Source organism: Eutrigla gurnardus (assembly GCF_963514095.1).
Source record: "Eutrigla gurnardus genome assembly, chromosome: 15".
NCBI classification, from domain to species: domain Eukaryota; kingdom Metazoa; phylum Chordata; class Actinopteri; order Perciformes; family Triglidae; genus Eutrigla; species Eutrigla gurnardus.
The window spans coordinates 6586006-6598392 of NC_139938.1; the positions used below are offsets into that span (position 1 = coordinate 6586006).

General features: G+C 42.3%; 1 protein-coding gene across 4 annotated transcripts in view; it reads left to right on the forward strand.

Moving 5' to 3' along the window:
- specc1 (sperm antigen with calponin homology and coiled-coil domains 1) overlaps positions 1-12387 on the forward strand; it is a 67276-nt gene that overhangs the window by 29400 nt on the left and 25489 nt on the right. For all 4 annotated transcript variants that reach the window (XM_084029784.1, XM_084029785.1, XM_084029786.1 and 1 more), the window contains 4 exons: positions 6241-7790; positions 9744-9951; positions 10609-10682; positions 12076-12251. In XM_084029784.1, coding sequence (XP_083885910.1) covers positions 6241-7790; positions 9744-9951; positions 10609-10682; positions 12076-12251 — 2008 coding nt within the window. The remainder of the gene's footprint in view (positions 1-6240; positions 7791-9743; positions 9952-10608; positions 10683-12075; positions 12252-12387) is intronic.

The window sequence follows — 12387 nt, forward strand, 5'->3', positions numbered from 1 at the left end:
TATAAGGCTAAGATGGAAATCATCAGAAGAATAAAAACTAAGCAATGCTCATGCACAACCTGTTACCCATCATACATGCTGATCCTATAAACCTGCAATCATGTATGGCATACTAGTATTCCATCAGTGTGTTCTGTGTTAAACTCTTTTCCATTTGGAGCATAAAGAAATTCTCTCTCTCAGTTGGCAGGCTCATGGTCTATGCTATTGGATAGCTCTGTAGGGTATTGGCTCCATAGTGTAACGCAGAGTGGATCAGCATAGGGATGCTGTGCTAAACGTCCTAGCATGCAGGCCAGTTAAAAGGATTCAATCAAAATGATTAAAGGAGGCAAAGAACCCAGGCCAAGTGGACCTATGTGGCTTGCCAGCTCTCATGCTGCACTTTCATGCTGTGCAGCAGAGGAAGCACAGTGCTGCTCACTTCTCAGGCAAAACAAGCATCTCAGCTTAAATATACAATGAAGTCTTTTTTTAAAGGCCTGCTGGAAGGTTTGCCTGGTCAGTTGTAGGCACGATTGATTAACATGCCACCTGTTGAGTTGAGTGCAATGCATGTGAACTCTTTATGCAGTTCAGGTTTTAGCAGTCATGTGTTTGACTATAAAGAATAGTTTCAATGGAGGCTACTGATTGTACATCAGCGGCTCCATTCAGCTGATGGCAAAGAAGAGGATCTTTTGCATTAAAAAATGGTGGGCAAAAAGGCATGCAACCAGCGCAGTGTGCGCACAAACACAAGTCACAAATCTCAAACATAAGCCAAATGCCATCCATCCATCCATCCATTCTCTTCCGCTTCATCCGTAAGCCAAACACTTGTTTTATTTTGGGATTCGTTGATTCTGTGATGCACGTATCCCAAGTGCAAACTCCCATTCAAATCCTCTGTGTAGTCAGTCTACACTCTACTTAAAAGACGACTCTTGTCAGCCTTCAGTGAATATCTGCAGCTTTTTGATATAGTTACGCTATACACACTTATAGTTACACCACTGACTAGTGTAAAGACAAACACATTCTCTACACTCTTCTTAAAATAAATGAGATTGCCCTAGTTTTGTATTGTTTGTACAGTTTACTTATTTATTTATCACCTTGTGTATGATGTCATGTCCTAGACTGGCAGAGTCGGAGATTACAGCTGCTTTTTAGGAAATATAGTGCAAGATATACTCTGTATCAAAAAACATGTATTATTACAAAACCAGTTATTAATCCAACTTGTATACCCCTTTTTGAAGATGTGACCTTTTTGCATTGTTATCCTCAACAGTTGGTGTTGTCATAGTTTTCAGAGGAATATTGTGCCTGTGCCAGGCTAATCTCTACTCAGTCACCGTGGCAGTCATGGAGCCTCGCTTCTGTCTATCTTCCACACCAGTAAGAGGAAAGGAATGCCTGCGTCTGACTGATGGGCGCCTGTTGACCTATTTCATGCCCTGACAGTCGGACAACAGGAAGGCCTGAAACACAGACTAGGTTTTCAGTCTCTCCTCTCCATTTCCACCTGACTGAAAAACTGCTCACCACGTTTCCTGGAACACAGTAGGGAAGACAGAAGAGTGGAAGCAATAGATTCCCATCCAGAGCTTTGTTTGTGAGAATGACGCAGCCAGTGCGTCATTTCAGGTGCCAACTGACACTTGACCATTAATTCATCATGATTCCCCCTCACCCATGACCCTCCTGTTCGGTAAATTGAAGTCTCTGTGCACTCTGTCACCTCTTGGCTGGCAGGCAGGCCGGCTGCAGTTAACTGGCTGGTGTTGGATGGCGTCCAGCCGCATGGCTCCTGCTGTGATTTGAAAGCTTATCTTCATTAGAAAGAAAGAAGCCAGCACAGTGCATTACTGTGATCAGGGAGCTGACTTCCATTGGAATAACTGAATGTCTCTGGAGTCCTGGAAGTCACTCTGTATAATTCATTTAGATAAAATGCAAACACCGTCATTTCATATGCTCAGATTTTTATTATTTTTTTGCGCGGATTTCTTAAAATTTGGCACAAACTCAACTGATTTGATTTTGAATTTTCTAATATGTATACATAGGATAAAATAATGAAGTAGTGACACTTTGGACAGACATGGAGGTAAACCGCAACATGACTGGTTGGCTGAAGCATGCAACTGCAAGGCAGTAATTCTATTTTATAGCTACTGTCTAAACCATGTAATTACACATGAAAACAATCATAATCTGGAAATAATGGAGTCTTCTTCAATCCATAGTGTTATCAATGAGAGATTGAATGCAAAAAATCTTTAATCTGTGACAATTTTCCCTGTCATTGGGAATGATTTTCTTCTCTTTCTCCAAAACTGGTGTTTCAAGGTATTTGCGCATTTGCTATTAATAACTGCTAGACTCCTCAGACTGCATCAGGATTTATTCCTTGCTGGAGGAAGAAAAGCTCCTCAGTGAGCCAGTTAACTGCCCATTCCACTCCCTTTCACAGATTTAGTGCTTCTCAGACATAGCTGAATTGGTCCTGGACCTGAGCCGGGCCTACATCAAAGACGGCACTAAATTAAGACTAAGCTAACTCTTAACCCCCTTTGTCTTAGTTATAATAATTTTGATTTGTGAAAGTAAAGATTTGCACACCTAACAGAAGTAATTTCCTGTGAAGAGCCATAAAGAAATGAAGTACCTCTTGGACACAAAAAAAAAAAAACAGTTTACAAATTTCACTTAATTAAAAGTGAATAGTCCGACTAGTGTGATGAAGTTGTGATTGGGTGGACATTTCATTAGTAACATATCCACCTCTCCTTTTCTGAGAGTAATGCCAGTGGCACTTTAAATGTTTTGCAACGTAGTTCATTGAATAAATTGTTGTTATCCATCAGCGACACATGTGGATGTGCCTTTTCCGTTTCTTGTATCCATCAAGGAAAAACATTAAGCAGGCGATGTAATTTACAGCAGTGCACTGCAGCCCATTAATGCACTTACCCACATTCTGTCCTGGGAGTCTTTTTCAGGTGGCCACTGAGCAGCTCCGCTAGAGCAACTGGAGGTTAATTGCCTCTCTTACAGACATCAAAGAAACACTTCTCTCAGCCTCTCTTCCTCCACTCTTCAATCCCACGTCATCTTTTATTTTAGATTGTTCAAAAATGATTGTTCCATACATTTAAGAGACTGTTTCCCATGTCTTGTTATTAGAACTCCCATCTGCTCCAGTGCCATGTTCAGCCACAATTTGGCAACTCTAGGTGTCAGTGGTCTGTTTGTGGTCTCCTCCTGCCCTCTCAACTCCTTGTCTCCTGGCAGAGCCATGCCTTTTGCTGGCTGTTTGTCTGGCAAATTGGGCACTTTACAATGTGAAAATTGAAATAATAAACATCCTGCAGCCGTTGGTTTTGGAAACAGGTTGTTTAACTGGGGTGGTATTTTTTATCTACTAGAGAGAGATTGATACTCTGTCAACGGTGGTCAATATCAGCTTTATAAAACTATATTGTTTTTGGTCTAATATTGTTTTCATAGCCAACTGTAGAATTGCTGATTTTATAATCTTGATTGCTGTGAGTAAGTCCCATAAATAAATATCATGTGGAGTTTCTCTAATTACGTATCTGATGCTGTATTCTCAAGGCCGTTTCTTCCCGATCCTGCTGTCTGCGCCGACTGCTGGCATCTCGTCTGCTGTCATTTCTGTGTGCACATTAAGCAGCTGTGGTGATGTCATGGCTAAAGAGGTGGGCGATCTAAAGATGAGTGAGTTCATGTGCTCCATCTGGGTTTTATTCGCTGAGAGAGCAAAAGGGAAACAGAATATGAAGGAAGAGCAAATGAAAAGCTGTACTGCAGTCCCGCTCCTGGCATCACTCATCCTCGTGGGAATGGACTGATCTTAATCATGTTGGACTCCTCTCTCTCTCTAACAAGGACCTATTGTCCCCGTCTTTGTTGCCACCTACTATGAGAATATGACAAGTGGCCATGAAAGAGCTGTGAGCTTTAAGGTGTTTCATTCTTTTTCAGCCCCGTCTGGATTATGCTTCCTGTAGTTCATACTAGTAAATAGTAATTTACATGTGACAGTACATAATTTAGGAGTGCATATTGTCCTCATTCTGTCAGTCAGGGCTTCATACACTGTGAAGTGCACAGAAAAGTGACTGTAGACTTTGAACTGCATGCTGGATCTTTGTCAGGTGCAGCTTTGTCCAGCAGCAAATTCAGTTAATTGATTGGGATGAAGTGCTGCGTTTGTTAATGTGACAGCATCGCTTCAAATCAAGCAGGTTGGACTATAAGTCATTTTAAAGTATGGCATTTAACTGAAAGCTTAATCTCACTGACATTCACAAATGCCACTCATCATCGTTCTTTTGGCCCCTGGTTTTCTTCAAAATCTGAACCAATTGTTAACTCATCAATTTGGGGTTATCATTAGCTACCCCACCTAACTTGTTCAACCACAGCTGCACACACTGGGAATCTTAAACAGCTTCGTACCCCAGAAATTGTGCCAGTGTTGGCAGCTCCCGTCACAGTTGCCAGTCTATTCAATAAGTGGATAGTCTGTGCAAAGTGCTTATCAATGGCAGAGTGCTTAAAGAACCCTGCGGGGTATTGGATTTCCATTCCAAACTAGGCCATTTGTTTGTGGATTTTGTATATGTGTGATTGCAGTTGTTGCTCCCGCTGATGCACTGTCTATCTCAGCACACAGGCTGTCTGTCTAGTCTCTGCTCTGTGGGTTTGATGATGATGATGTATGCATGTGAGAGACACAGGGCTGTCTTTGTCTGTGCACTGCTTAAGCTGCTTTGTGCCTGAATGCTCCACGTGCACAGGGACCTTTGTCATCCTTTGAAACAAGCAACCCCCTTGTGTCTGCATTGCTGTTTGCTGATGATTGGAAAATAAACAATAAAACGTTTTCAGGCGACTCCCTGCTCACGCCGGACATCAGTAAATGCACTTCATATTTGAGAGAGATCTGGAAAAGGCTTGTGCCGTCGGCCCATGCTGATGCGTTTTGAAATGCCACAGTTAAGCTCTGCTGCGGTGATGAATGACCACAGACAGCAACAGACTGACAGTGCCAGGCAGATGCTCTGTTGTCCAAGCAGAGAACAATATGTGAATGGTGTACAGTGACCAGCAACATGAAACTGCTGAATAATACAAGCATCTGAATGTGAGACACTGTCCATTCAATTAGTGTCATTACATGATGTTCACAAATCCATGATCCCGAGATGACTGTGTGCTGATTCTATTAACTTCTCTTTACACTGCCAAGTGCTACACACTAATTCTACTGAGAAAATGTTTATTTCCTAAACTTGTTAAGTGTAATCTGTGTTGTATCACCCCTGGCACTGTATTCGCAGTCCAAGTGGATCTTTATGTTCATTTGATTAAACTAAATATCAGATAAATGCAATTGATTCATTTTACTTTATTAATATTCAGCTTTTAATGCTAGGATTGTGTTTGTAAAGTTTGCATGTATTGTAGCAGTATTTTCTTTTTTTAAACCAGAGATTAATAATTAAAAAATAATAATGTAATTTTTTTACTTTTCTATTACTCCAGAAAATATTATGACTCTATACTCTAGAGCGTACTCTACTCTATGCTATAGGAGTGTGTGTAGCTGAAATAGAAAACAAATGAAAACTTTTTGTAACCTATGTACAGTTTAGTCAGACAGCTGATAACTGCTTTGTGGAATAGACATGGGACGATCTGAAAATTCCATGTTACATTTATCCTGGCCAAAATAATTGCTTTTAGCAATATTATGTCAATAATCATCAAACTGTGCTTAAATCTCCTGTTATCATTTTACATTTTGGTTTTAAAAAAAATGTATTGTGTGAGATAGGACACACATCTTCTTTAGTGAACATCCTTTTGAGTTAAAAACAATCAAATAATCTTATATAAGACTATCATAAATCATAAGGTCCCTGCATAAATAAAGGATACATACCATGTATTTTTGTACCCTGTATTTTAAATAAGGCTCTATTTTTCACTTAGTTATCGTGATAGAAAGCTGGACGGTTTTTACAAGTCACTCGTGACGATATTTACAATTATCCTGATCATGTAAATTCACCACCATCAATTTATTGTATTTATTGCAATCTGTGATAATCTTATATCATCCCATCCCTGTTGTGGATAATCTACGACAAATGCTGATTTGATCACTAAATGTACTTAAACACTGTTTCAACATCTACTTTGTTTTGATCTGTGTTGCAGGTGCACAAGCAACCAAGAAGTCTGGTATCCCAGCTCCGAGAGAAATCCCTTCTACCATAACAAGAGACCGCATCTCTCTGAGGGACCAGCTCAGGAGCTCGACCACTAAGAGGATGGTTTCTAGTGCCAGCACTTCCAGTCTCTCCACCCTGGCAAAACGTAGTTCAACCAAGTCCCGTGGAGATGCAGAGGTTCAGGAAAGGGGCCTTCTGGAGGGCCAGGTGAAAGAGCTGCTCGCTGAGGCCAAGGCCAAAGACTTAGAGATCAGCAACCTCAGGATGGAGTTGCACCGCTGCAAAGGCAAAGTCTCCAATTCGTCCTCCAGCTCTGTCTCATGGCAAGAGCCCACTGCAGATAGAGAGCAGGGACAGGTGTCGGAGGCCCTTGTGCTGGTTGGGGAGCTGAGGGAGAAGAACGGGAAGTTTCAAAGAGAGCTTGCAGCACTTAGGGAGGAGAACCAGGCACTGAAGGAAAAGCTGCTTTGCTTGGAGGCCTCTCCGCTCTCTAGTTCAAACGCAAGCAGCCCCTCCAAGCCTTTGGTGAATGGCCTGCCCTCAGAATCCAATTCCACATCTCCACAACAGGACAGTCTCCCTAATACTGCCAGCCCTCTCAAAACATCTGTTTCTTCCAGTTCCGACATCACCAAGGATTCCCCATCACCCGACTCCTCTGAGTTTGAGAAGATCCCATCGCGGTCAGAGTCAGTTAGCAGTGGCGTCAGCGGGGAAGCCGTTGTAGTGGGGGCAGTAACCGATGCAGGAGGGCAGGGTGTGTCAGTACAGAGTTTGAGTGAACAGATTCACAAGATGGAGGAGAGCCACCACAGCACAGCTGAGGAGCTGCAGGCAACTCTGCAGGAGCTTGCCGACCAGCAGCAGGTGGTGCAGGAGCTGACGGCAGAGAACGAGCGTCTGGCCGAGGATAAGCGCCTCCTGCAGACGTCACTTCAACAGCAGCGAGAGCGGCTGGAGGTGATGGCCCAGAAGAATGAGACGCTAGCTGGCCATCTTCAGGAGCAAGCCCAAGCTCAGGCCCAGAGGGAGGAGGAGCTGGGCAGCCAAGGGCCTCGGCTGGCCGAGTTGGAGCAGAGGTATGCTGAGCAGGTTGAGAGCTCACGCTTCGAACGGGAGAAGCTGGTGGACATCCAGCAGCAGCTGACAGGCAGCCTGCGGGCTCTGGAGGAGGAGCACCAGGAGGCCGAGGGCCAGGTGCAGTGCCTCAGAGAGGAGATGGACAGGCTGCAGGCCCAGCTGGACAGAGAGCTGGAGGTCGGAGGTCAGGCAGCACAGGACGCGGAGGAGCAGAGGGCAGCAGCAGACTGTCTCAGACTGGAAAGCAGTAGGCTGAAAGCGCAGGTGGATATTGAGAGGCAAAAGGTTGGTGAGCTGAAAGCCATGCAGAGTGCCAGTGATAGCACTGAAGTGCAGAACCTGCTGAAAACAGCCCACGCTGAGAGAGACAGGCTGGAGGTGGAGCTGACAGAGCTGAGGCAGGAGCTGCTACAGGCCCAGGCCGAGAATGAGCAAGTGCGATCCACAATGTCCAAGGTAGGACGGGTGCAAGGTCACCGTTATTATTGTTATTATTACGTGTGTAACAGATATTATATACACTATAGAGGTAATGCTGAATGTTAGATATTTGCTGTTAAGAAATACTCACAGAATTCAAGTCAGAACATGACAAATGGAATTTATCAGCAAATATATAATTGTTGTTGACAAAGATTCAGATGAATCCGTTTAAAACTGGATAAGTCTTTGCTAGTTAGAGAATGTTCTGCACAGTTTGAACCTTTTCCACTTGGTTGCTTCCATTGTGTGTACTAAATGGTGTGTGTACAAACCAGGACCTAAATTATACTGTATGTGACTCGCTGTTCAAAAAAATGTTTTGTTATGCTAGTAAGCTCATTACTTGTCTTTTGTTTGACAAAACTCTCAGGAATTCCCGAAATAACAATCTCTCCTTCCACATTTACTGTAAAATATGTAAAAGTGAAGCAAGCAGTTCACGTGTTCACAGTTAATTGTTTTTCTCTACTGTGGTCATTTTCAGGAATAGATTTTAAAGAGACCAGGGTTCAACAGTTATGTGTCTCAAGTAATTGCTAATTATTGAAAAATGAGAGACAAATTGGCGACTATAACATTTTTAATCATTTTTGTCACCACTTATTGAATGTAAACATGAGGACAGACATTTTCCACAATGACTCAAACATGACTGTTAAACTGGCATAATAGAGCCTATTGGGTCCTTTTCTTCACCACCCCAGCACATGAACTCATGTCCGCTCGAATAGTTTTCATATGACTCTCAGTAGTCACTTTGGATTTCCCCTTCAACACCACAAACACCAGAAAGGCTGAGGCTGTGTAAGTCAGGGTCATGTCGAGGGTTGTTGTTTCCAAATTGAGGCGTGTCACCATCAGCTTAGAGATGTTGTCATTGTTGGACTGTGACTGCAGTGCCAACATTAGGGTGGTCCACCAGAGTGTGACCCTCTGAATCACATTCTGCTCTCTGCCACATGGGTGTGACGGTGAGGCCACTCCATAACTTCACCCACGAACATGCTGTCAAAGACAGATGTCCTGCATAGCTACATCTATTACTTAATGGCATCATGGTACACTGACTTCAGCTTGTATTCATTTCAATAGTTGGAGCAACGAACACATTGATGCTGTCTATCTAATCCAGATCTGGCCTGTACTATGGTACATGATTTGGCGTTAGCATAGTAACTTTAGATTTAACTCTGGGTTTTCAGTCCTACGACGGTGGTTCACTTCTTATAAGGTAGGATCACCATGGTAACCGATGCTCCACACGTAACCTGGAGCAGGTTATAGTCGAGATAATAGCTAGTGATATATATGTTCATTTACACATTTGCAAAGTCAGTGATTTATTACCAGCTGTCCTTCTTGCATTCGGCAGTTTGAACCGTGTTGCTTTTAGTCTGGATTATGTGTTTAACTTCTTCGTATTTGTCAAATATTATAGTTTGCTCCTTGTTTATAAAACCCACCGCCCCGCAAACAGACTTGTCTAAACTGTCATATTTATTTTCACATTTGATTGGTCATATGTTGCAAACGCTGCACTTTTTATGTAGTGTACTCACAACCACATTGTGTTGATTTACCAAGTTGATAACCACCATCATAGGACTTCTCCAGTGAGTGCACTCATAGACACCCAAAAATCTAGTCCCAAGGCAGCTTTTTTTGTGGAGACCATCTTTTATGTAATCTTTTGATAGATAGAGACGCAGAAAAGAACCATCAAGATGAAATGGAAACACTGCACCACAAGGATGTCTGGAAGATATCATAAATTATTCTTTATTGATCCAAGCGTGACTTAAGTGCTTCCATCTAATTAGCACAGTGGCAGCCGGCAATGACTTTCATGTGAAACACTGCCTCTTTGTTTTAACCCGTTTCTGTACTGAACCCATGTTAATCTCACAAATGCGCACTCACACACAGGTGGAGGCCAAATGCCAGCAGGTTCAGGAGCGGGCCGAAAGGAGGGAGCAGGATCTCAGCAACCGGGTGACTGCCCTGGAGGAGGCTGGGATCCATGCTGACAACCAGGGGAAGGAGCTGAAAGAGACCATCTTTGAGTTGGAGGACCAGGTGGAGCAGCAGAGGGCCATCAACTGCCACACCAACCAAGCCGTCCTGGACATGGAGAGTACGTCCTTTTCACTGGCTGCTCAGTTCTCTGTGGAGTATTTTAACCTGCAGATGTAATCAATGTAATAATGAAGCACTCAGTGGCTCCAAATATTTAATCTGTTCTCATTTATGTAAATGAGCTGGACAGAATATTAGAAACCCCTCCAGTACGACCATAAAGTTGAAAGGATACCTTCCAATATGACCGGAATATTATAAGGTTCGTGGAGGTGGGATTTATTCCCCGGATGTTGTATTAGGATGCATTAAAGGCCACATACACTTTATAACTAACCTTACAAATTGGCAACTGAGTGAGAATCGGGCGCAAAATGAGCACATAATATAACACATCTGTCTCTGACTTACCATTAGTGTAGTTGGCAAATGTTATATGGCTGGATACACTGTGTTTCCACAAGCTGTTATGAATCATGGCAGATGAAATAGGTCTGATATTAATATCATTCCAGTGATGGGAACATTTTTAGAACAATCTAGCACTGTTCAAACATTTGTTTTATATTTATGCTATAGATAGGCTGCTGTATTCTCCAGCTGAACACAGGTTGTTTAGATGTGAATGCTGTGTTTAAATACTGTGATTCTGCCTTGAGTCTACACTACGGTAAAGCTGCAGTTCTCAAACACCTTCAATGATTTGTCTTGGCAGATCTTGTCAAAAAGCTGGAGGAGCAGAAAGGTGAAGCAGACCGACAGCTGAAAGTCTTGAGTAGACAGATGAAGGTAAGGAAGCTTCAATATCCATCAATCCATTATCGATCACGCTTATCCTGACATGACTGGATGAACACACAAGATACAAAACAACTAAACAAAAATGATTCAGGTTGTTTTAAGGTAATATTGAAGAACGTTTCAAAAGACAAGATGAGGCAAATTTATTTGTACAGCACCTTTCAACAACAAGGCAATTCAAAGTGTTTTACATAAAACATTAAAAGCGTTGGGAAAAAAACATTAAAACAAGCAAATCAAATAAAATAAAATAAATACAAATAAAAACAAGAATATCACAGGAATAGAAATTCAAATTAGTAAAATTAAAAGTTCAAATTAGGGATCGGTCTTACTTAATTTGGGCATGTCCGAGATCAGAACTTCCTTTGTTGAACGTCTCTTTTAGTTTCTTTTCCTCTCTCCCTCTTCCTACCTTCACTCATGTAATAAAAGCAAAATTGGGTAACAGATTAAATATGCTGCTCCTGACAGGACTTCTGATGAGGGCTATGGCGTGACACAGAAGCAGTGGATTTAGTAGTCGTATTATTGTGGTGGAATAGCGTTTGGATCAGAATTAGCATGCAGACAAATAGCCAAAAAGTGCTTTATGGTTCAGTTGTGTATTAAAAAGTTGGTGTGGAAGATTTGATTAACTGTTACTGACTGAATGCAAGTGACCATAGCCACTAGCACTCTTTTACTGCCATGTTTGGGTGGAGTACCACTTTAAGGTCAAAATGATTTTCTAGTGCTTTGTTTTTTCTTGTCTTTTTGCCAATATAATCGACCTTGGATATATCTGTCCACCGAGTGTTATTCCAGTAGCATCCAGATGGGCTTTTGTGTTGTTTAAAATCATCAAGTCCACCAGGTAGCACTTTCCTGAATTTTACTGTCACCTCCTTGATATAAATGTTATACATTGCTCTCTCTGTGATCTTTGAAACCTCCAATTCTTCAGTCATGTATGAGCATTAACTGGTCTTACTAGAAGATAGACAAAACATTTAAAAATTTTAAGCATAATGTAAATATTTAAGCAAAAAACTAAAATACAAAGTAGAGATTTTTGCCTTTCCAACAGTGAATATAGGCCTACATATTTGTTTCGTTTACTTCAGTGGCAAGGCTGTTCTTTTTTCAGTGTCCCAACAGAACCTGGCTTATCAAAGGCAAACTGTCACTGACACAGTCTTTGACCTAGAAAGGTTAAAGTGTGTCCTCAGGAAGTACATAAGAAAGTAAAACTGTTTGTGTACCGTTTGTTTATCAGAATGTATCCATCTATTTTAGGAGCACTTAATGCTAAACGGTTCCTGTGTCTGTATGAATTTCCCTGACTGTGTCTTTACTTGTATCTACCTGTACAGTAAACCGTATATGTCTGTGTCTTTAGGATGAAAAAGAGGAGTGGCGTCGGTTCCAGGCGGACCTCCAGACGGCGGTGGTGGTGGCCAACGACATCAAGGTGGAGGCTCAACAGGAGCTGCGTACACTCAGGAGGCAGCTGCAGGAGGAACAGGATCGCAGTGCAAAACTTTCCACAGACCTTGAAGCCCTGCAGGGTGTCAGGTACCACCTCCTCTATGCTCCTTTTTCTTAATTTCCTCCCACTCCAACAATCACCCGTCCCCCGACTCCCCTCGTTGAGCATCGGGCTGCAGTCCCTTCCTCTCTGAACACAATGTGGATATGAGATACCTGCCAG